Source organism: Heterodontus francisci, chromosome 37, assembly GCF_036365525.1.
Source record: "Heterodontus francisci isolate sHetFra1 chromosome 37, sHetFra1.hap1, whole genome shotgun sequence".
NCBI classification, from domain to species: Eukaryota; Metazoa; Chordata; class Chondrichthyes; order Heterodontiformes; family Heterodontidae; genus Heterodontus; species Heterodontus francisci.
The window spans coordinates 19925267-19951996 of NC_090407.1; the positions used below are offsets into that span (position 1 = coordinate 19925267).

Genomic DNA, 26730 nt, shown 5'->3' on the forward strand with positions numbered 1-26730 from the left:
CTGGTGGTGGATCATTAAACAACTGCCTGTGTGGAGTTTGCAAGTTCTCCCTGTGTCTGCGTGGGTTTTCTCCGGGTGCTCCGGTTTCCTCCCACAAGTCAAAAGACTTGCAGGTTAATAGGTAAATTGGCCATTATAAATTGCCACTAGTATAGGTAGGTGGTAGGGAAATATAGGGACAGGTGGGGATGTGGTAGGAATATGGGATTAGTGTAGGATTAGTATAAATGGGTGGTTGATGGTCAGCACAGACTCGGTGGGCCGAAGGGCCTGTTTCAGTGCTGTATCTCTAAAATAAACTAAAAAAAAACTAACCTGAGGAGGATTCATAAACATCAGTGATGGCGGAGCCCAGCATGAGAGTGCAAAAGACAAGGCTGAAGCATTTGCAACCAGCCAGAAGTGCCGAGTGGATGATCCACCTTGGCCTCCCCCTGAGGTCCCCACCATCATAGGTGACAATCTTCAGACAATTCAATTCACTATATGTGACATCAAGAAATAGAAGATCACACTGGATACAGCAAAGGCTGTGGGTCCTGACAACATCCCGGCTGTAGTACTGAAGATTTGTGCTGCAAAACTAGCCGCACCCCCAGTCAAGCTGTTCCAGTTCAGCTGCAACACTGGCATCTAACTGACAATGTGGAAAATTGTCCAGGTATGTCCTGTCCACAAAAAGCAGGACAAATCCATACCACCCAATTCCCTCTCCAGCATTCCACTCTTAATCATCAGCAAAGTCATGGAAGATGTCATTGACAATGCTATCAAGCACCATTTACACATCAATAACTTGCTCACCAATGCTCAGTTTGGGTTCCACCAGGATCACTGAGCTCCAGACCTCATTACAGTCTTGGTCCAAACATGGACAATAGAGCTGCATTCCAGAGGTGAGGTGAGAATGACTGCCCTTGACATCAAGGTAGCATTTGACCGAGTGTGGCATCAAGGAGCCCAAGTGAAATTGAAGTCAATGGGAATCAGGTGGAAAACTCTCCACCGGTTGGAGTCAGACCTAGCACAAAGGAAGATGGTTGTGGTGCTGGAGGCCAATCCTCTCAGCCCCAGGTCACTGCTGCAGGAGTCCCTCAGGGTAGTATCCTAGGTGTAACTATCTTCAGCTGCTTCATCAATGACCTTCCATCATAAGGTCAGAAGTGGGGATGTTCACTGATGATTACAGTATTCAGAATGATTCACAACTCCTCAGATACGGTCAGAAGCTGGGAATTCTGTGATGAGTAACTCACCTCCTGACTCCCCAAAGCCTGTCCACCATCTACGAGGCACAAGTCAGGAATGTGACGGAATATTCTCCACTTGCCTGGATGAGTGCGGTTCCAACAACACTCAAGAAGCTCGGCACCATCCAGGACAAAGCACCCATCTTGATCAACACCCAATCCACCACCTTAAACATTCACTCCCTCCACCACCGACACAGTGGCAGCAGTGTGTACCATCTACAAGATGCACTGCAGCAACTCGCTCAGACTTTTTCAACAGCAGCTTCCAAACCCACGACCTCTACCACCTAGAAGGACAAGGGCAGCAGACACATGGGAACACCACCACCTGAAAGTTCCCCTCCAAGTCACACACCATCCTAACTTGGAACTAAATCACTGTTCCTTCACTGTTGCTGGGTCAAAACCCCGTTCCCAACAGCACTGGGGTGTACCTACAACACATGGATTGCAGTGGTTCAAGAAGGCAGCTCACCACTACCTTTTGAAGGGCAATTAGGGATGGGCAATAAATATCAGCTTTGCCCACATCCCATGAAGGCATAAAAATAAACTATGGTGTAGGGTATAAAACCATATGCTTAGAACACCATAGAGTATAACAAAATGAGATCCAGCACGATTAGATAGAACACTATAGGGCTTGGCCATGTGAGCCGCATGGAAGATGGCAGGATCCCCAAAGACACATTGTACAGCGAGCTCGCCACTGGTATCAGACCCACCGGCCGTCCATGTCTCCGTTATAAAGACGTCTGCAAACGCGACATGAAATCGTGTGACATTGATCACAAGTCGTGGGAGTCAGTTGCCAGCATTCGCCAGAGCTGGCGGGCAGCCATAAAGACAGGGCTAAATTGTGGCGAGTCGAAGAGACTTAGTAGTTGGCAGGAAAAAAGACAGAGGCGCAAGGGGAGAGCCAACTGTGCAACAGCCCCAACAAACAAATTTCTCTGCAGCACCTGTGGAAGAGCCTGTCACTCCAGAATTGGCCTTTATAGCCACTCCAGGCGCTGCTTCACAAACCACTGACCACCTCCAGGCGCGTATCCATTGTCTCTCGAGATAAGGAGGCCCAAAAGAAGAAGGGTTTAATACTATCAATATGTTCCGATGTAGCCCCCTCTCTGCCACACAACCTTTCAAGAATCTGAAACGTCCCCTTAGAATTTTAGCACTGGTTTGATTCTCAAATTGACCTTTAGGAATACGGTTGACTCTGACTGTGGACTATGCTTGCAGTTCCTGCAGTTTCCTTGTTTACTGTCAATCATAGGCTCCTGACACCGCCCTCCTGGTCCTGGAGCACCAATTGCAGATGTCAGATACCTGTCCACGTGATACCTGTGCAGGTAACCCCAGGTGAGCTACAGGTTTCTGCTTCCTAGAAGCTGAAGGTCCTTTACTATTGTACCCCCTACCCCCCACCAGCCGTGACATGGTCGATTTGCTGAACAAGCTGCGAGGGCCGGAGATGGTGGCTCAGTTTCAGAGGCTCTGTGGACTCAGCCTGCTTTTAGAAGACAAATCAGCTCCTCGATACTCTCCTGAAGCTGACAGACAGGCACAGCCTGTTCCCACACCCCGAGCACACGCTGCGTGGAGAAGGGACCATGTCAATACTGAAAGCAACGGCACGGTCTCGGGGGCTCCGGTGAGTGCTTTGCCTCAATGGTATTCGCTTCGTGACTTTACTCGGATCCTGAGAGGCAGAGCTAACCCTGGGGCTTTGGAATCCACCAAGTTTGTTTAAACGAGACCCACCTTGTAGGAAACTGTACAGGTAGCGAGATCGCCCAGGTTCCAACAGCCATGCTTCCCTGGGTTAGCTCATCTCACACGGCTGTATCTCGGTTGGCCTCAGTGCCCCGGGAGTAGGGAGGGGAGAAATCGGCCAGGGTTCTTGCTGCTGACCACTGACCATTGTCCAGTGACTCCTGTCACTGTGGGCAGAAGCTGTGATGCTTTCTGTAGTTGAATAGCAGTGGTGGGTGCTTCACATAGCTCCACAGAGCCAGGTTTCAATACCCTAAGTGCTGGTATTTTTTCTGTATTTTTTTTTACTAGTTTCTTCCAGTACTAGGTTTACCCAGACTCAGACCCTCAAACTACAGACCAGGGACTGAATCTGGAACCTGCCTGTTCTGTGTGATTCTGTATCACTCCAGACAGTGTCTTCACTGGCTGAGCACTGGGGGAGTGAATCACCTTATTGGATAAATAAAGTGGTTTATTCAGGGTCTGATCTGTGAGGGATCTGGTCTATACTCTCTGTTCCTATTCCATAGCTGCTTACCACCAAGAAATTTATCAAAACCTTTTCATAATTCCTTGATAGGTCTATAGAGCTCATGAAATTTATGAATCACTATTAAGGGATCATTTTATACTGAATATCTGCACAGAAACAGGCCATTCAGCTCCCCCAAGCCTGTTCTGCCATTATCATGGCTAGTCTGTACACCAACTCCATTTACCCGCCTTTGATCCAAGGCCCTTGATATTCCCTTTCTGGAGTAAATGTCCTGTAAAACCCTTCATCCTATGGTACCTCATCCAAGTGGTTATTCCTTATTGTGAATTTAGACACTGAGTGTCAACAGTGAAAGGTATCATTGTCAAGACTGATTTTTTTTTTCTTTTCCTTACTCAATATCCACACTTTGCAGCAGGGGGGCTGCGGTCGACTGTGGCACATCCTGGTGCTTAAACCCTAGCGGGATTGGCAGCAGGTTTCCTTGCTGTGTGACTGGAGGCCTCCTGAACATCGGAAGTGAACTATACCACACATTCAGCCCAAACGCCTCACTCCTCTCAGTTACCCAGGCAGGTAGTAATGCCCAGAGATATCTCATTTTGATCTTACTCCAGTCCTGGAATGAAGTCAAATTCATTTTTCCTCATTGACAACAGCTGCAGACGGGATGATAGAAAAAAGATATCGCACTTTTCACCACCTCAGTCAATGGAGTAATTTTGAACTGTGTTCACTGTTGTAATGTAGGAAACATGGCAGCCATTATGTGCACAGCAAGCTCCCACAAACAGAAATGTGATAATGACTAGATAATATATTTTAGTGATGTTGTAGATAAATATTGGCCAGGACACCAGTAGAATTCCCCTGCTCTTCAAAATAGTGCCCCGGGATCTTTCTCGTCTGCCTGAGAGGATAGACATCCAAAAGACAACACCTATGACAGTGCAGCATTCCCCCAGTACTGCACTAGGAGCATCAGAACTCGTGCACTGGTACGTGTTAATAGGGCTCGAAGGGTGCAATTCCTCCAATGCAGCCTGGTGAGGTGAAGTGCCAGCCTATACATGGCATTGGATCAGCATTTGTCGCCCATCTCTAATTGCCCTTTGATAACTTGGCTTGCTAGGCCATTTCAGAGGGCAGTTAAGAGTCAACTGCATTGCTGTGGGTCTGGAGTCACATGTAGGTCAGACCAGGTAAGGACAGCAGATTTCCTTCCCTAAAGTGCATTAGTGAACCAGATGGGTTTTTATGACAATCGATAGTTTCATGGCACCATTACTGAGACGAACTCCCAGTTAATTAATTTAATTTAAATTCCCCCGGCGGCCGTGGTGGGATTTGAACCTGTGTCCTCATGGCATTAGTTTGGGCCTCTGGATTACTAGTTCAGTGACATTACCACTATGCTACCATCTTCCCCCTCCTCTATATTCTTACAGGGCAAGGCTCCAACCTTATGCAAATATTCTAGAAGCACAGAAACACTTTTTTAAAAAGAGAAAGTGTGTGCATGTTGTGTTATTAACTCCCACTGGTATATAGTCAAAATCTTTGACACTTCCTGGTTGGCATGGCACCGAGTTATTGAGATCAGGACAGAGCCAGGCGAGTTGACTAATCTTTGGTCGAGTCAGCCTTTCTTCCTGGTTGAGATCATGAAATTGTCCATGGTCTTGATCCTGATTATGCAGTAGTCTGAAGTGACACTGTTATTTTATATTCCGTCTCCCCTCACAGTCTTGTCCACACAAAGCTTTGGCAAGACTCACAGTGCAGTACTGAGGGAGTGCTGGACTTTTGGAGGTGCCCTCTTTTGGATAAGACGTTAATCTGAGGCTCTGCCTGCCCTCTCAGGTGGATGTAAAAGATCCCATGGAACTATTGGAAGACAAGTAGGGGAGTTCTCCCCCGTATCCTGGCCAATATTTATCCCTCAACCAAGATTACTAAAAGAGATTATCTGGTCATTAGCACATTGCTGTTTGTGGGAGCTTGCTGTGCGCAAATTGGCTGCCACATTTCCAATGTTATAACAGTGACTACACTTCAAAAAGTATTTAATTGATTGTAAATCACTTTGGGATGCCCTGAGGTTGTAAAAGGCCAGTGTAAATGGAAGTCTTTTTCAAAGCATCATTCAAGATGTTGTTGGGGTAAAAGCAGAACCTATGTGTGATACTGAGCCCTGCGGGCAGGTCCCATTCCTCGGCCATGTTGAGAAAGCTGATCTAAGCTTGGACATCGACTGGGGCCTCGACTTAGGGAGAGGAGACTTCCACCAGGGTTCTTGCTCCTGCTCCTGATCACTATCCAGTGACCTCTGGATTACAGAGAGGGGAAATCAGCCAGCGTTCCTGCTCCTGATCAGTGTCTAGTGACCTCTGGATTACAGAGAGGGGAAATCAGCCAGCGTTCCTGCTCCTGATCATTGTCTAGTGACCTCTGGATTAAGGAGAGGGGAAATCAGCCAGCGTTCCTGCTCCTGATCATTGTCCAGTGACCTCTGGATTACAGAGAGGGGAAATCAGCCAGCGTTCCTGCTCCTGATCATTGTCTAGTGACCTCTGGATTAAGGAGAGGGGAAATCAGCCAGGGTTCCTGTTCCTGATCACTATCCAGTGACCTCTGGATTAAGGAGAGGGGAAATCAGCCAGGGTTCCTGCTCCTGATCATTGTCTAGTGACCTCTGGATTAAGGAGTGGGGAAATCAGCCAGGGTTCCTGCTCCTGATCACTATCCAGTAACCTCTGGATTACGGAGAGGAGAAATCAGCCAGGGTTCCTGCTCCTGATCATTGTCTAGTGACCTCTGGATTAAGGAGTGGGGAAATCAGCCAGGGTTCCTGCTCCTGATCACTATCCAGTAACCTCTGGATTACGGAGAGGAGAAATCAGCCAGGGTTCCTGCTCCTGATCATTGTCTAGTGACCTCTGGATTAAGGAGAGGGGAAATCAGCCAGGGTTCCTGCTCCTGATCACTATCCAGTAACCTCTGGAGTAAGGAGAGGGGAAATCAGCCAGGGTTCCTGTTCCTGATCACTATCCAGTGACCTCTGGATTAAGGAGAGGGGAAATCAGCCAGGGTTCCTGTTCCTGATCACTATCCAGTGACCTCTGGATTAAGGAGAGGGGAAATCAGCCAGGGTTCCTGCTCCTGATCTCTATCAGTGACCTCTGGATTACAGAGAGGGGAAATCAGCCAGCGTTCCTGCTCCTGATCATTGTCTAGTGACCTCTGGATTAAGGAGTGGGGAAATCAGCCAGGGTTCCTGCTCCTGATCACTATCCAGTAACCTCTGGAGTAAGGAGAGGGGAAATCAGCCAGGGTTCCTGTTCCTGATCACTATCCAGTGACCTCTGGATTAAGGAGAGGGGAAATCAGCCAGGGTTCCTGTTCCTGATCACTATCCAGTGACCTCTGGATTAAGGAGAGGGGAAATCAGCCAGGGTTCCTGCTCCTGATCTCTATCAGTGACCTCTGGATTACAGAGAGGGGAAATCAGCCAGCGTTCCTGCTCCTGATCAGTGTCTAGTGACCTCTGGATTAAGGAGTGGGGAAATCAGCCAGCGTTCCTGCTCCTGATCATTGTCTAGTGACCTCTGGATTAAGGAGTGGGGAAATCAGCCAGGGTTCCTGTTCCTGATCACTATCCAGTAACCTCTGGATTACGGAGAGGAGAAATCAGCCAGGGTTCCTGCTCCTGATCATTGTCTAGTGACCTCTGGATTACAGAGAGGGGAAATCAGCCAGCGTTCCTGCTCCTGATCATTGTCTAGTGACCTCTGGATTAAGGAGTGGGGAAATCAGCCAGGGTTCCTGTTCCTGATCACTATCCAGTAACCTCTGGATTACAGAGAGGAGAAATCAGCCAGGGTTCCTGTTCCTGATCACTATCCAGTAACCTCTGGATTACGGAGAGGAGAAATCAGCCAGGGTTCCTGCTCCTGATCATTGTCTAGTGACCTCTGGATTACAGAGAGGGGAAATCAGCCAGCGTTCCTGCTCCTGATCATTGTCTAGTGACCTCTGGATTAAGGAGTGGGGAAATCAGCCAGGGTTCCTGCTCCTGATCACTATCCAGTAACCTCTGGATTACGGAGAGGAGAAATCAGCCAGGGTTCCTGCTCCTGATCTCTATCCAGTAACCTCTGGATTACAGAGAGGGGAAATCAGCCAGCGTTCCTGCTCCTGATCATTGTCTAGTGACCTCTGGATTAAGGAGAGGGGAAATCAGCCAGGGTTCCTGCTCCTGATCACTATCCAGTAACCTCTGGAGTAAGGAGAGGGGAAATCAGCCAGGGTTCCTGCTCCTGATCACTATCCAGTAACCTCTGGATTAAGGAGAGGGGAAATCAGCCAGCGTTCCTGCTCCTGATCACTATCCAGTGACCTCTGGATTACAGAGAGGGAAAATCAGCCAGGGTTCCTGCTCCTGATCACTATCAGTGAGCCCTGCTGGAAAGAACACATGTGAATGTCAAGTGATGCCTCATCACCAGGACTTTCAAGCAAGCACCAAGCCATAGCTTGGCTGGTGGTGAGAAGGGCCCTCCCCATAAGATCTTTCCTGTACACCTGGAGTCTCACCACCTCCGTACGCTGCCCTCGAGACAGCTGCGGTGGGGAAGAGAACTTCTGGAATGTGCCTTCACAAAGAAGGTCTTGAATGAGATGTAGTGGTTTTTGTCGAGGCTCATCCCGAGCAGATCGTAACGCAGGACTCTCTGCTCTAGAGTCTGTTCCCAGGGATGCACACCGAGATTAACTTCAGCTCGGTGAAAGATGCTCTTCGGTCTGCCCTAAATATGCTGGTCTTCCAGTGCAAAGAGCTGTCCATGACCGAGTGTTGTAGACTGTCACATTCCAAGGTTCAGGTCCATGTGCTGAGGGACACACTAAAGCTTGGGGCAGCTGCTGCAAAGGCTCAATGAGGAAAGACCACAGTCTAAGGTCCTCCCATATGATATACCAAGGGCTGGAAACCATGTAAAACCTCTCGGGCTTTATGCACCAGAGAATGTTTGACATGAAATGTAAGTATATATTGTTAATATCACCTGTAATTGTAAGTGTAGTGAGGCAGCTCAGAATGTCACATACTCTATTGTAAGAAATTGAACTGTATTGCCTTTATGTAATGTCAAATTTGAACTGTTATATACTTTTACAAATTGAAAAAAAAATGTGGGTGTCAGGTGAGGACAGTGTTGAGCTTCTCACTACTCAATGTTTGGCCAACTCTCAGATTCACACATGAAGAATGGTAAGTTGGCAAGGTACTGGAGAGTGGTCAACACCTGTGGTACTGGACTCCAGGGAGGGCAGTACCTTTGAGAAAGAGAGGGGGAAAAACTGGGGGACGAAAGAAGCCAGGTTGACGCAATTACCTCCACATAGTGATTGGAGAGAGGAGATGTTTGGGTGAAGTGAGTGATTGGGGAGGAGATATACTACTGTATTATTGGGGAGGAATATTACTATATTATTGGTACGGTGTATTGCTAGGTTATTGGGAAAGTATATTGGGCGGCACAGTGCGCAATGGTTAGCACCGCAGCCTCACAGCTCCAGCGACCCAGGTTCAGTTCTGGGTACTGCCTGTGCGGAGTTTGTAATTTCTCCCTGTGACTGTGTGGGTTTTCGCCGGGTGTTCCAGTTTCCTCCCACAGCCAAAGACTTGCAGGTTGATAGGTAAATTGGCCGTTATAAATTGCCCCTCGTATAGGTAGGTGGTAGGGGAATTGTGGGGATGTGGTAGGAATATGGGATTAATGTAGGATTAGTATAAATGGGTGGTTGATGGTCAGCACAGACTCGGTGAGCCGAAGGGCCTGTTTCAGTGCTGTATCTCTAAATATAAAAAAATATATATTACTGGTACAGTGTATTGCTAGGTTATTGGGGAAGTATATTACTGTATTACTAACATGATGCTGCTTTTGTTTTATAAGAATGGGAATATTAAATAGACATGTGCATCACTAATTACTTTAATTGAACACTGGATGAGTTCTTACAGAGGTCAGTTAATAGGCTGGAGACGTCATGGCTCTGATATTTGGTGTTCCTGGATAGTTCCTTTGTACCTTTCTTTGAAGTCCAACACAGAATGTTGGGTGTGGCACTTGGAGTGTGATTGTCAGGACACTAGGCGACCATTCTTAGAGCATTATGGATGGGTGGACATGTATTTCTATATGTTTATGTTGTGTTTTACAAAGTATGACAATCCCTCTCAGTCTCGGCTCCTGTATATGCCAGAATCCGATGGATTTTACCCCCCAAACTCGGATAATATTTTGTGTACGATTCCTCTAGGCTCCTCAGAAGAAATACAAGATTGAGAATTACTACCTCTACTACCTCTTCCTGTTTGCTGCCACCTTGGGCCAAGAAGTTTTTTACATCACCTTCCTTCCTTTTTGCTACTGGAATATTGACCCATACATAGCTCGGAGAGTGATCAATATCTGGGCAGTGAGTTATTCTATTTGTATATTTCGGTGGGGGAGGGTGATAACTGAAATAACTAAGAGCTGGGATGAAAAGACCCCTCATGGGTGTTGGTACAACAAGGACAATGTGCTAACCATTTTGTCCATTAACTTTTCTTCTCCCTTTGTGTCTATTTTACTTTAACTGGGCTCCCTCTGTGGCTCGGTCTCAAATATTGTTTGATAATACTGCTGTGAAGCCCATTGGAATGTTTTACTATGGTAAAGGCACTATTTAAGTGTTGATGTTAAATAGGTACTGGCATCCATCCATTAGCTCATTCAAATGGCCATCCTTCATGTGTGCTAGAAGGCTATTTGACCATGATGTGCACATTTCATCAGTGGTTGATAGCTGGTAATAAGAAGCAAGAAAATGGAGGTGACGTTGTCATGGTTATGTCACTGGACTTGCAATCCAGAGGCCAGGCTAATACTCTGGGGACATGAGTTCAAATCCATCTTGGCAGCTGGTGGAATTTAAGTTCAATTACTACATCTGCAATTTTTGACGGGCCAAGTGCTTGAAAAAGGGATTAGGATGGGTGGCTCGATTCTCAACGCACAGAGTAGCCTCCACCTGCGCTGTAAATTTTTCTACATTTTTAAAATTTCTGAAAAGGAGGAATGTACAGGGAGGGGGCAGAGGTGTGGCAGTACTTGAATTTCTCCTTAGGAGAGCCAGCATGGACATGATGGGTCAAATGGCCTTCTTCTGTGCTGTAACAGTTCTATGAACCCAGACTGATTTCTTTCTGTCCTCAGACCCAGGACTCTGGTACTCCACTTGTTGCTGTGGCTGAGATCAGCTGCCTCAGCACAGAGCGGGAATTGAACTCGGGAACCTCCCTCAGTTGTGTGACCCAGTATTAATCATTTACCAACTGAGCCCAAAGGCAATTTTATTCCTCATTATTAATCCCTTAAATCCAGTTAGGTGGGCCTTGAAAATTGTACATTGGCATCTGATGCCAGATCACAACAGATGTCTGTGGGTTGAAGGGCCTGTGCTGTGTGACCTACTTGTGTCCTAGATGCTTCAATTGCCTGACCCTAACACACATCAACCACTGGATATCCTGTCATTGAGAGCATTGACTTGAAGAGAATGTAATCTCCTGAACCAGTAATTCATTGCCAAACATCCTACAGCAGCTGATCGGTAGCAATGATTAGGTTAACAAGAATGTTTGTCTGTTTATGAGGCTTTCCTTGCAGAGGTGGAACAAAAGGCAGTTACACAATTGGAAGGGAGGGGGCATTGTTGCAGGAGACCGGAACCCTGTGGTTTGATGGTATTGGGTCTCCACCCAATTATTTATTCCTGTTGAAATGGTACTTTCTGGTTTTATATCTTCCCACTCACCTCACTTTAATTACAGCTCACTGCACCTTCATCACATAATAGCGCCTGCTCGTGCAGAACTTGTTTACCAAGATATTTCATGAATGGGTCATGATCACTATCAGCTACAGAGGAATATGGGTTTATTTCCAGACACTCAGCACATTGAGTCATTCAATCAGTCTAAACCGGAGATACAAGTTGTGATGCTGAACATATCCAATCAGTAGCAATCAACAAAGTCAATAGAATGTTGAACTACACTCAGCCAGTTAGAGGAAGTAATGGTCACACCCTCTGGTGTTCGAGTCAGACCATGTCCTCAATTCAGGAACAGGAGGAGGCCATTCAGCCCTTGAAGACTGTTCAACCACATAAGATGCTGATCAGCCATGGTCTAATTAACTCCAAACACCCACCTTGGTTCTGTATCCCTTAATACCTTTGCCCAACAAGAATCTATCAAACCAAAGCAAGAGGAGATGGTGCAGGAGGGAGGGCTTCAGTTTCCTGGATCACTGGGTCTGTTTCTATCAAAGGTGGGACTTGTACAAGTTGGACGGGTTGCACCTGAACCGGAATGGGACAAGCACCCTTGCTGGGAGATTTGCTAGTTATGTTGGGGGGGGTTTAAACTAATTTGGCAGGGGGATGGGATACAGAGTGGAGGTACAGTAGGGGGTGATATAGAACAGAAAGTGAATCTGCCTGGAAGGCAGAGCAAATATAGACCTGTTAAGGCACAAGGGAAAAATGCAAGGTTGGATTGCATCTATTTCAATGCAAGGAGTCTGACTAGTAAGGCAGATGAATTGAGGGTGTTGATTAGCACATAGGATTATGATATTATTGCTATCACAGAGACATGGTTGAGGGAGGGACAGGACTGGCAGCTCAATATTCCAGGGTATAGAATCTTCACGCGCGACAGGGGAGGGGATAAAAGAGGAGGTGGCATTGCACTGTTGATCAAGGAGTCAATTACTGCAGTAAGGAGGGATGACATCTTAGAAGGTTCCTCAAATGAGGCCATTTGGGTAGAACTTAAAAACAAAAAGGGGGCAATCACTTGGCTGGGTGTCTAATACAGGCCTCCAAACAGTCAGGAGGAGATAGAGGAGCAGATATGGAGGCAAATCTCTGAGAGGTGTGAAAATAATAGGGTAATAATAGTAGGGGATTTCAACCTCCCCAATATTAACTGGGATAGTCTTAGTGCAAAAGGCTTAAAAGGGGCGGAATTCTTAAAATGCATACAGGAGAGCTTTTTGAGCCAGTATGTAGAAAGTCCTACAAGGGAACGGGCAGTACTAGACCTAATCCTAGGGAATGAAGCCGGTCAAGTGGTAGAAGTGTCAGTGGGGGAGCATTTCGGGGATAGTGACCATAACTCTGTAAGATTTAAGGTAGTGATGGAAAAGGACAAAGATGGACCAGAAATAAAGGTACTGAATTGGGGGAAGGCCGATTTCAATTTGATAAAACAGGATCTGGCCAAAGTGGACTGGGAGCAGCTACTTGTAGGAAAGTCTACATCAGATCAGTGGGAGTCATTCAAAGAGGAAATAGTGAGAGTCCAGAGCCAACATGCACCCGTTAAGGTGAAGGGTAGGACTAACAGGCCCAGGGAACCCTGGATGTCAAGAGATATAGAGCATTGAATCAGGAAAAAAAAGGAGGCTTACAGCAGATCCCAAGCGCTGAAAACAGCGGAGGCACTAGAGGTGGATAGAAAGTGTAGGGTGGCACTTTAAACAAAAAAAGTAATTAGGAGAGCGAAGTGGGGGCATGATAAAACACCAGTGGGAAAGATAAAGGAAAATCCCAAGGCGTTTTATAAGTATATTAAGGGTAAGAGGATAACCAGGGAAAGAGTAGGGCCCATTAGGGACCAACGTGGCAATCTTTGTGTGGAGCTGGAGGACATAGGTGAGGTTTTAAATTATTACTTTTCATCGATGTTTACTATGGAGAAGGACGATGTAGGTGTAGTGATCAGGGAGGGGGATTGTGATATACACGCACAAATTAGCATTAAAAGGGAGGAAGTATTAGCTGTTTTAGCGGGCTTAAAAGTGGATAGATCCCCAGGCCCAGATGAGATGTATCCCAGGCTGTTATGTGAGGCAAGGGAGGAGATAGCAGGGGCTCTGACACAAATTTTCAAATCCTCTCTGGCCACAGGAAAGGTACCAGAGGACTGGAGGACAGGGAATGTGGTACCATTATTCAAGAAGGGTAGCAGGGATAAACCAGGTAATTACAGGCCGGTAAGTCTAACATCAGTGGTTGGGAAAACATTGGAAAAAGTTCTGAGGGACAGGATTAATCTCCACTTGGAGAGGCAGAGATTAATCGGGGATAGCCAGCAGGGGGAGATCATGTCTAACTAACTTGATTGAATTTTTCGAGGAGGTGACTAGATGTGTCGATGAGGGTAAAGCAGTAGATGTAGTCTACATGGATTTCAGTAAAGCTTTTGATAAGGTCCCGCATGGGAGATTGGTTAAGAAGGTAAGAACCCATAGGATCCAGGGCAATTTGGCAAATTGGATCCAAAATTAGCTTAGTGGCAGGAGACAGAGGGTAATGGTCGAGGGCTGTTTTTGCGATTGGAAGCCTGTGACCAGTGGTGTACCACAGGGATTGGTGCTGGAACCCTTGTTATTTGTAGTGTACATTAATGATTTAGACGTGAATATAGGAGGTATGATCAGTAAGTTCGCAGATGACACGAAAATTGGTGGTGTTGTAAATAGTGAGGAGGAAATCCTTAGATTACATGGAGATATAGATGGGCTGGTAAGATGGGTGGAGCAATGGCAAAAGGAATTTAATCCTGAAAAGTGTGAGGTAATGCATTTTGGGAGGACTAACAAGGCAAGGGAATACACAATGGATGGTAGGACCCTAGGAAGTACAGAAAGTCGGAGGGACCTTGGTATACTTGTCCATAGATCACTGAAGGCAGCAGCACAGGTAGATAAGGTGGTTAGGAAGGCATATGGGATACTTGCCTTTATTAGCCGAGGCATAGAATAGTAAGAGCAGGGAGGTTATGATGGAGCTGTATAAAACGCTAGTTCGACCACAACTGGAGTACTGTGTACAGTTCTGGTCACCACACTGTAGGAAGGATGTGATTGCACTGGAGAGGGTGCAGAGGAGATTCACCAGGATGTTGCCTGGGCTGGAGCATTTCAGCTATGAAGAGAGACTGAAAAGGCTAGGGTTGTTTTCCTTGGATCAGAGAAGGCTGAGGGGGGACATGATTGAGGTGTACAAGATTATGAGGGGCATTGATAGGTTAGATAGGAGGAAACTTTTTCCCTTAGCGGAGGTGTCAAGAACCAGGGGGCATAGATTTAGGGTAAGGGGCAGGAGGTTTAGAGGAGATTTGAGGAAACAATTTTTCACCTAGAGAGTGGTTGGAATCTGGAATGCACTGTCTGAAGAAGTGGTAGAGGCAGGAACCCTCACAACATTTAAGAAGTATTTAGATGAGCACTTGAAACGCCATAGCATACAAAGCTACGGGCCAAGTGCAGGAATATGGGATTAGAATAGTTGGGTGCTGTATGGCCAGCAGAGACATGATGGGCTGAAGGGCCTGTTTCTGTGCTGTATAACTCTATGACTCTATGACTCTAAAATACTGCAGATGCTGGATATCTGAAATAAAAACAGAATATGCTTGAAATACTCAGAAGGTCAGGCAGCAACCATCAATCTCAGTTGTGAAATGTTCAATTGACTCTTAGCCTCAACAGCCTTTTGGGGAACAGAGAGTAGTATTTTGCTTTTTGTCTAATTCTGGTGACTGAAAACAAGGGAGACCTTCGTGAGCTGGGGGCAGTGACGAGAGGAGATATGAGGCTGATCACTATGTCAGGGGTCTGAGATATGGAGAAAGATTAGGGCTATTCAACCTGGGAAGCAGGTAATCTTAGAGAGGTGTATAAGATAGTTAAGGGAATGTAAAGGTAATTGCAGACTATTATGTGAAATTACATTGCAGAAGTAGAACAAGGGGACACAGGTTCAAACTAGTAAAAGATAATTTTTAGACTAATATCAAGAAATTCCTCTTCACACAGAGAGGTTTATCAACACATGGAATAAACTTCCAGACTGGATAGTGGAGAAATCATTTAAGAAATGACTGGGTGTTACAGTGGAGAAGCTTTCAATTTCTTAGGATCGGTGACTTGAGGTGGGCTGCATGGCCTTCCCCATCTGTAATTCATTTGTGGTCTTGTGTGATTTAATGAACATTTTATGTTGAAGACATGGAAAGTCAGTCACAGCTTTATTTTCTGATCACTAATAAGATGTCCACATTGATCTCTGGAGGATGTGAATTTTGTACCGTGCAGATTTCCCACATCGAGGTAGAAGAGCGCCAATTGGCATGTGTTGGCTCCAAGTCCCTTTGTTGTGATGGGGCTCCTTACTACACTGATCCATTCCTTTGTCTGGGGGGAGTGCGAGCAAGAAATTTATCTGCCCCATTGGGTGCAAGGCAGGTGTAGCCTCTCTCTGATCCTCCTTGGAGATAGGAGAGGTATCTTTGCGTTTTAAGCGTCGAACATGAAATGCAACTCTCATGTGGAGGGGTGCAGAATAATCTATGGGTTCCCCATTCATTCAAAGCCCCCTTTCAATACCTGGTTAAGTGCTCAAGTTACCATAATGAGGCAGTGGAGAATATGCAGACATGGGACATGATCAGCTTTTATGGTTCTAGGAGGTAATCTGGCCTTTGAATACTGGGTTCATATCCAGTGGGGTATTCGCATCAGATGGGAGTGGAGCAGTGGCCCCCATATCTAGTGGGTCCCTAACCTGGTTAGGGTTCCCAGTTCTGGTTGAATGTCCTTCTGGAGGTTTCATCACATGATTTCCTGCCTTACAATCTTTATGAATGATTTAGACAAAGAGATGGAGAGTAATGTCTGCAAGTTTGCTGACAATCCAAAGCTAGGTGGGAATGTAAACTGTGAGGAGGACACAAAGGCTGCAAAGAGATATATACAGGCTAAGCGAGTGGGCAACAAGGTGGCAGATGGAATACAATGTGGGGAAGTGTGAAGTTATTCACTTTAGTAGTAAGTATAGAAAAACAGAAGATTTTTTAAAAGGTATGAAATTTTTAAATGTTGATGTTCAGAGAGACTTGGGTGTACTCGTACAAGGAACACAGAAAGTTAGCATGCAGGCACAGAATAACAATCAGGAAGGTAAATGGCATGTTGACCTTTATTGCAAGGGGATTGGAGCACAAGAATAAGGAAGTCTTGCTACCATTGTACAGGGCTTTGTTGAAACCACACCTGGAATACTGTGCACAGTTTTGTTCTCTATATCTAAGGAAGGATATACTTGTCTTGGAGACAGTGCAGTGAAGGCACAATAGATTAGTTCCTGGAATGAGAGGGATGTCCTACGATAAGAGGCTGAGAGAATTGGGCCTATACTCTCTGGAGTTTAGAAGAATGAGAAAATCTCATTGAAACATGCAAGATTCTGAAGAAGCTTAACAGGGTAGACATTGAGAGGTTCCCCCGATGAGGGAATCTGGAACACAGGGGCATAGTCTCAGGATAAGGGGTTGATCACTTAGGACTAAGATGAGGAAATATTTCTTCACCCAGAGGGTTATGAATCTTTAGAATTCTCTCCCTCAGGGCTGTGGATGTTCCATGGTTGAGCATATTAAAGGCTGAGATAGATGGATTTTTGGTCTCTCAGGGAATCAAGGGATATGGTGAGCGGGCGGGAAAGTGTAACTGAAACCTAAGATCAGCCATGATCGTATTGAATGGCGGAGCAGACTCGAGGGACCATGAGGTCTACTCCTCCTATTTGTTATTCTCTCCAATTGCCCCACCCCTATCCTGATGATGCCCTGCCTTCCCACAGCCAATTGGAAAGCCAATAGATTCTTCACTTCCTGATTGGTTGATTTCCTGACTGTCAGTCAAACAGCCTTTTCTCCCAACTCCAATATTTTGTAACTAATATGCAAAGAAAATGAAAACAAACACAACTTTTTTAATTGCCTCAGTGATTTTTCTCCTGGGTTGTGCTCACAGCGGAAGCTGGAGATTGATCTTCGATTCCTGGCATCTCCAGGCCATTCCTGGAGGGTTGGCAACTCCTATCCCTGGTAGGGAATTGGGAATTGAATCTAATGATCCATCCACACAAAAAAGAATCTTCGCTATGGAAATAACGCAGAGTGGAATTGCTGGATGTAAAAGCGGTGGAAGAAATAGTTTGAATGGTGTCACTCAGCACTAAAGGGCAAGGAGAAGGAGTGGTAAACAGAATGCTGAAGTCACAGGTTAAATTGGACCTTAAAAACCAGAGCAAGCGAATTTAAAATTAAGCAGACCTGGAGTGAGACTAAGGGTTTGACAACAATTTTCATCAAGATTTTTAATAGCCTCGATTTAATGCTGAGTCAAGCAATTCCTCTTAAAAGAGCTGGGTAAATATCTGGTTCGGAGCAGAACCTAAGATTATAAGGATAAGTAGGGATAAGTAATAAACAGCTCACAGGCACGCTGCTTTCTGCTGTACAGTGCCTTGGAGAACCTGGCAGGTCGGGGTTGAATGATGCTGCTGTAAGGTGAAGATAGGTGAAGTTTGCAGTGGATTGAACCTTCTCTCCTTGTGTTCCCCATTTTTCTAGATTGTAATGTACATTGGGCAGGCTTCCAAAGATGTCTTAAAGTGGCCGAGGCCTCCCTCACCTCCGGTGGTCAAGCTTGAAGTGCGGGTGGATGCAGAGTATGGGATGCCCTCCACTCATGCCATGGCTGCCACTGCGATCCCCTTCACCTTCCTCCTGGCCACGATGAACAGGTACAAGGTGAGGCCGAGTTAATTTCTTCTTTTGTCTTTGAGTGTTGGGATGGCTCTCATGGAGCTTCAACTCTCTCGTTCTTGGTTCTTGTGCCAACTTCGTTTTTTTTAAATCCTGGTCTCCTGCAATGACACATCAGATATTCTACTGGGGTGGGTTAGGGGGGTGGGGAGTTGCTGTTGGTGACAGCACAAAATGGACCTTAGAGAATTGGCGGCCCGTTTTGTTGTGTGTTTGGCTAGTGTAGCTCGGAGAGATTACTGAGTCTTTGTTAAGTTTTAACAATAACTAGTTTATTACATATTAAAGAACGATATACAGCTTTTTACATGTCTAACTCCACTGATACCATGCTAATTCTCCTTCAAGTCTCTCTCCCTCATGTGATCTCTAACATCATCATAGTGGGAGGTATTACCCACACTGTCCCAAACATTAGCCCTTTCAAACCCTTAAACTACACCTTGTACAGCCCGCCCGATTTTCTTCTCCATTGCTGATTTGCTATCACCTTTTTCTGTGTTAGGACTGAAGACGAGTTTCACTCTGTTTGCTTCCCAAAAGACCTGGTGAGTGAGCACACTGCCCACAGTGCTACTGAGGTCAAACAGGCTAGGAAGCTCCCAGGTTTTATCCCTGGCTTGTACGGAATGGGCTAACCTCAGTCCGGCCAGCAGTTGGAGTACCAGGAGCGGCTGCAGTGCTGTTGAGTCGGAAATGGGAAATCTGGGGAGGGGGCTGTAGGGGGAGGGGGTAGAAATTCATTAAGGCCAGACTTTGGGCACTTAACCACTGGTTCATTTCCAGTGCGCACCCAGGCAGGAGCGGCCCAAGGTTCCTCAAGAATTGGGCCTCTGGCCTTGTAGTAATAGAAGCAAACTGTCACCACCTGTCTCCTCTCTAGAGGCAGCTTGTTATATGTCTGTTTGGTACACTGCCACCTTAGTTAGTCTAGCGAGAGAGATTCTTAGTCTGTAGTAGACATTAATCTTTATTACATTATAACTATTTACACTTCAAACTAGCCTGTGTGACTCCCCCAAAAGCCACTCTGCATCTATTTTCGAGTCTCTTTCATTTGTGATCTCTTACATCATTATGGTAGGAGGTATTCTTTACACCCTCTCAAGATTAACCCTTTCAGACCCTTATACTACACAGCTCACTGGAATTAAGCTACCTTCCTCACTGGCAGTGACCCTCAAGTAAGTCCCAGTGGGGGTAGAAGTGGGGGTGATTGTGGGATAGTGGGGGTCCTCAGGCATGTTGTAGTCTGGGGATGGGGAACACTCCTGTTCCTCCTGGCTCCAGTGGAGGCTGCTTAGGCTGTAGTGATCGTAGTGGAAACCACAGTAAGAGTAGGCCAGGCCCTGCCCTCCTCAGCTCTGTCCAATGTCATACGGGGTCTAGAAAGGGGCATGAGTCTCTCAATTACATAAGCAAGGGGGTCAAATGCCTGTTTAAAGCAGGCACATCAGGTGCCTGGGCAGTTGACTATGCCAGTAGGTGTACCCCAGTGCAGATCGGGCATGGGGTATTGTGCCCTGAAATTTGTCCTTTTGGCTCCATTTTACACCTGTTAAATGAGCCTGGGGGAAGGGGTGGGGTTTGTAGGTTTCCTGCTCTTGAACACTCTCAGTGGCCAGTGCTGGAAAGTGACCTAGTACAAGCAAGTGGTTATCAGCTGAGGGTAGGATGGGATCTGATGACTGCCACAGCCGAATAGGCTGATAACACCCAAAGTCTAGACTTGAACACAAAGAATGGGAACTTGAGCAAGAGATCAGTGGATGACCCAAGAAAGGAGAGAAAAAGAGAGCATAGAAGGGAGACCATACGATCGACAGAGAGAGAGACAGAGAGGCAATGAGCGGGAGATAAAAAAGAAAAACTTGCATTTAAATAGCACCTATCTTGACATCCCAAAGAGCTTTACAGCAAATCAAACAATTTTAAAGTGTAATCACTGTTGTATAATAGTAAACACAGAAGTCAATTTGTACACAGCAAGCTCCCACTAACAGCAATGTGATAATGACCAGATAATCTGTTTTAGTGATGTTGATTGAGGGATAAACATTGACCAGGACACTGGGGAGAACTCCCCTGCTCCTCTTCGACATAGTGTCGTGGGATCTTATACGTCCATGTTAGAAAGTAGACAAGGCCCTGGTTTCACATCTCATCTGAAAGATAGCGCCTCAGACCACACAGTACTCTTTCTTAACTGAACTGGAGCATCAGCCTGGATCTTTGTGCTCAAGTCTCTGGAGTGGGACTTGAACCCACAATCTTCTGACTTAGAGGTGAGTGGGTTACTCACTGAGTCATGGCTGACACCATGGAAGCAAAAGTTAGAAAGAGAAACAGCAGGAGAGAGTGAACTGGATAGACAGACAGAGAGAATAAGGGAAAGACAGAGTGAGAGGATGTGAAATCGAGGGAGACAAAGTGAATCAGAGACACAGAATGAGAGAGTGAAAGCAAGAGAGTGATACCCACACCCATAAAAACAAACACACCCTCACGTACACATACACCCCTACACACACAGACAGATACCCACATATACACACACACCCCTACACACACAGACAGATACCCACATATACACACACACCCCTACACAGACAGACAGATACCCACATATACACACACACCCCGACACAGACAGACAGATACCCACATATACACACACACCCCTAAACACACAGACAGATACCCACATATACACACACACCCCTACACACACAGACAGATACCCACATATACAAACACACCCCTACACACACAGACAGATACCCACATATACACACACACCCCTACACACACAGACAGATACCCACATATACACACACACCCCTACACACACAGACAGATACCCACATATACAAACACACCCCTACACACACAGACAGATACCCACATATACACACACACCCCTACACACACAGACAGATACCCACATATACAAACACACCCCTACACACACAGACAGATACCCACATATACACACACACCCCTACACAGACAGACAGATACCCACATATACACACACACCCCTACACACACAGACAGATACCCACATATACACACACACCCCTACACACACAGACAGATACCCACATATACACACACACCCCTACACACACAGACAGATACCCACATATACACACACACCCCTACACACACAGACAGATACCCACATATACAAACACACCCCTACACAGACAGACAGATACCCACATATACAAACACACCCCTACACAGACAGACAGATACCCACATATACAAACACACCCCTACACACACAGACAGATACCCACATATACACACAGACAGATACCCACATATACACACACACCCCTACACACACAGACAGATACCCACATATACAAACACACCCCTACACACACAGACAGATCCCCACATGTACACACACCCCGACACACACACAGACAGATACCCACATATACAAACACACCCCTACACACACAGACAGATACCCACATATACACACACACCCCTACACACACAGACAGATACCCACATATACACACACACCCCTACACACACAGACAGATACCCACATATACAAACACACCCCTACACACACAGACAGATACCCACATATACACACACACCCCTACACACACAGACAGATACCCACATATACACACACACCCCTACACACACAGACAGATACCCACATATACAAACACACCCCTACACACACAGACAGATACCCACATATACACACACACCCCTACACAGACAGACAGATACCCACATATACACACACACCCCTACACACACAGACAGATACCCACATATACACACACACCCCTACACACACAGACAGATACCCACATATACACACACACCCCTACACACACAGACAGATACCCACATATACACACACACCCCTACACACACAGACAGATACCCACATATACAAACACACCCCTACACAGACAGACAGATACCCACATATACAAACACACCCCTACACAGACAGACAGATACCCACATATACAAACACACCCCTACACACACAGACAGATACCCACATATACACACAGACAGATACCCACATATACACACACACCCCTACACACACAGACAGATACCCACATATACAAACACACCCCTACACACACAGACAGATCCCCACATACACACACACACCCCTACACAGACAGACAGATACCCACATATACACACACACCCCTACACACACAGACAGATACCCACATATACAAACACACCCCTACACACACAGACAGATACCCACATACACACACACACCCCTACACAGACAGACAGATACCCACATATACACACACACCCCTACACACACAGACAGATACCCACATATATACACACACCCCTACACACACAGACAGATACCCACATATACAAACACACCCCTACACACACAGACAGATACCCACATATACAAACACACCCCTACACAGACAGACAGATACCCACATATACAAACACACCCCTACACACACAGACAGATACCCACATATACACACACACCCCTACACACACAGACAGATACCCACATATACACACACACCCCTACACACACAGACAGATACCCACATATACACACACACCCCTACACACACAGACAGATACCCACATATACACACACACCCCTACACACAGACAGATACCCACAGATACACACACACCCCTACACACACAGACAGATACCCACATATACACACACACCCCTACACACACAGACAGATACCCACAGATACACACACACCCCTACACACACAGACAGATACCCACAGATACACACACACCCCTACACACAGACAGATACCCACAGATACACACACACCCCTACACACACAGACAGATACCCACAGATACACACACACCCCTACACACACAGACAGATACCCACAGATACACACACACCCCTACACACACAGACAGATACCCACAGATACACACACACCCCTACACACACAGACAGATACCCACAGATACACACACACCCCTACACACACAGACAGAGACTCCTACCCACACATACACACACTATGAGCATCGAGAGTAACAGGGGGCCTGTACACTGACTCTGGTTGGGGCTCACATTGCCTGCTCACTCTGTTTGTTGTAACAGAATGGAGGAACCGAAAGAAGGAAGAACATGCTTTAAAAGGACGGTAACTGGAACCAGGTGTTTCCTGATCAGAGCTGCCAAGAAGCTTTTAAAAAATTGGCAAGGTCATCTGCAAGCTCGATAAAATCTAATTACTGTGAAAGTGACTCTGTATCTGGTTAATCAGTTACTACTGAGTATCATAAAAGGAATTTCAACATCCATGATCTCTAAGCTCGGGAATCCAGGAGTTCTGCTGTGTGAGTCTGCTCCACTTCTGACTATAGTTTGGATGAGAAAGATAAAAGAACAGTTATCCAAACACTTGACCTATAAATAAACAAAAAAGGTCCTTTCTGCTGCCAGTTTCTCTCTCAGCAATAACTACCACTGGACAGTCTCTCCCTGCTTGAAGTCATATACATTGTTGTAATATAGGAACCGCAGCAGCCAATTTGCACACAGCAACGTCTGACAAACAGCAATGTAATAACCATCAGGTCACCTATTTGAATGAATGGTGGGGAATATCGGATTAATGTAGGATTAGTATAAATGGGTGGTTGTTGGTCGGCACAGACTCCGTGGGCCAAAGGGCCTGTTTCAGTGCTGTATCTCTCTATGACTATGTTGATTGAGGGATACATATTGGCCAGGACACCAGGGAGAACTCCCCTGCTCTTCAATGTAGCACCCTGGGATCTTTTATAACCGCCTGGGAGGGTAGATGGGACCCCAGTTGAGCATCTCAGCACCTCTGACAATACAGCACTCCCTTAGTACTGCACTGAGGGAATCAGCCTGGACATTGTGCATAAGCCTCAGGAGTGGGACTTGAACCCACAACCGTCTGACTCAGAGGTGAGAGAGCAACCCACTGAGCCAAAGCTGACATGTCAAACCGGCTAGTAACAAACTGAGGTTGTGCCTGCTGGACGATCCTCGAGTGCTTTTACTGAGTTGTGACTGGGACGAGATCTGCCGACTGTTAGACTCCATGTTTGCAGAGTGATTTGGGTCTTGTGTGGCTCTTGGATTCAGTGATGACTCCAAGCGCTAAATCAGCAACTCGAACCACCAGTCATCAACACAGTTTGGATTTTATTCCAAGGTCCATTTTGGGCAACGGTTTCCCGGGGTTACGATTCATTTAAGCCCAGCCCCAGCCTTATCTGCTCTGTGACATTGCCTCGGGTTTTATTGAAAGTGTTTTTGCTCTTGTAGTATTGGAGCCTCTCGTTCGAAGGTCACAGGCGCAGTTCCTCGTGAAGAACAGTGTGCTTGGGTTATAAAAAGTATTTGATTGCCTAGGGGCTTTGCAGAGCAGAGAGCTGTGTCTGTAGTGAGATCTTCATTTCACACAAAAAGATGCAAGGAATGGGATTATACTGTGACATTGACTGGGGACTACTGGAGTCGTACTGAACAGCTAGAGTTAGAACACACATTGCCGAGCATCTGAAGATCAGTTACTGAATTTGCAGTTAACATGGGTTCATTGTTTTAAATGCTGAAGATTATATTCATACTTAACCCAAACAACCCATCTCATTACAGTTATTTAGGTCCAAAGTGTATTCTGAAACCACTGCTACCTTCATTAGCACTGATCTCTGAGGAGAATGGAATCCAAGAGGTATTAAATGTGCTCTGTATCTAACCCATACTGTTCCTGTCCTGGGAGTGTTTGATGGGACAGTGTAATGGGAGCTTTCCTCTGTATTCAGGCCATTGCTAAGTTAATTTACACTGCACCTCTCTCTTTTTTTCAGTATCCCTGTGAGCTGGGACTGCTGTTAGCTTTGGCTATTTGTACCTTGGTCTCTCTGAGCCGTATTTACACAGGGATGCATACTGTTTTGGTAAGTTAGGAACAGGCAGTGTGCCACACGACACTGGAGGGTGGTGGGGGGGGGGGGGGGGGGGCAGTGGGGGGCGGGGGGTGGTGATCGATGGCAAAGGTTTTCTGTAAATGGACCTTGGGTTTACAGAGAAGTGATCTGAGTTATTCAACAATAAAAAGGAAATCAAAGCAAATTTCAGAAACCTGAATATACACAGAGAGTGCCAGAAATACACAACTGGTGTATCAGCGTCTATGAAGACTGGCGGCAGGTTAACATTGCAGGCACAGACCGCACAGCACAGCTCTGATCACAACCCACATTTTAGAAAAAGCCAGGAAGCTCAAAAAACCCCTTCTCTTGATTAACATCACGTTCTCATCATATCCCTCAACCCTACCTTCCCACTGTATCCCGCAATACCTCAATCCCACCTTCCCACTGTATGCCTCAACCACACCTTCCCACTGTATGCCTCAACCACACCATCCCACTGTATCCCACAACCCCACCTTCCCATTGTATCCCTCAATCCCACCATCCCATTGTATCCCTCAATCCCTCAATCCCACTTTCCCACTGTATCCCTCAATCCAACTTCCCACTGTATCCCTCAATCCCACCATCCCATTGTATCCCTCAATCCCTCAATCCCACCTTCCCACTGTATCCCTCAATCCCACCATCCCATTGTATCCCTCAATCCCACCTTCCCACTGTATCCCTCAATCCCACTTTCCCACTGTATCCCTCAATACCACCTTCCCACTGTATCCCTCAATCCCACCTTCCCACTGTATCCCTCAATCCCACCATCCCATTGTATCCCTCAATCCCTCAATCCCACCTTCCCACTGTATCCCTCAATCCCACCTTCCCACTGTATCCCTCAATCCCACCATCCCATTGTATCCCTCAATCCCTCAATCCCACCTTCCCACTGTATCCCTCAATCCCACTTTCCCACTGTATCCCTCAATCCCACTTTCCCACTGTATCCCTCAATCCCACCTTCCCACTGTATCCCTCAATCCCACTTTCCCACTGTATCCCTCAATCCCACTTTCCCACTGTATCCCTCAATCCCACCTTCCCACTGTATCCCTCAATACCACCATCCCATTGTATCCCTCAATCCCTCAATCCCACCTTCCCACTGTATCCCTCAATCCCACCATCCCATTGTATCCCTCAATCCCTCAATCCCACCTTCCCACTGTATCCCTCAATCCCACTTTCCCACTGTATCCCTCAATCCCACCTTCCCACTGTATCCCTCAATACCACCATCCCATTGTATCCCTCAATCCCTCAATCCCACCTTCCCACTGTATCCCTCAATACCACCATCCCATTGTATCCCTCAATCCCACCTTCCCACTGTATCCCTCAATCCCACCATCCCATTGTATCCCTCAATCCCTCAATCCCACCTTCCCACTGTATCCCTCAATCCCACCTTCCCACTGTATCCCTCAATACCACCATCCCATTGTATCCCTCAATCCCTCAATCCCACCTTCCCACTG

General features: G+C 46.3%; 1 protein-coding gene across 2 annotated transcripts in view; it reads left to right on the plus strand.

Annotated features, from left to right (window-relative positions):
- Nucleotides 1-2624: 2624 nt before the first annotated feature.
- Nucleotides 2625-26730, plus strand: part of LOC137352113 (sphingosine-1-phosphate phosphatase 2-like) — a 33166-nt gene continuing 9060 nt past the window's right edge. Inside the window, exons 1-4 of one of the 2 annotated variants that reach the window (XM_068017217.1) lie at nt 2625-2907; nt 9835-9993; nt 18053-18232; nt 25130-25219. In XM_068017217.1, coding sequence (XP_067873318.1) covers nt 2692-2907; nt 9835-9993; nt 18053-18232; nt 25130-25219 — 645 coding nt within the window. In that variant the 5' untranslated portion in view covers nt 2625-2691. The remainder of the gene's footprint in view (nt 2908-9834; nt 9994-18052; nt 18233-25129; nt 25220-26730) is intronic. The other variant, XM_068017218.1, reaches the window with a different exon arrangement.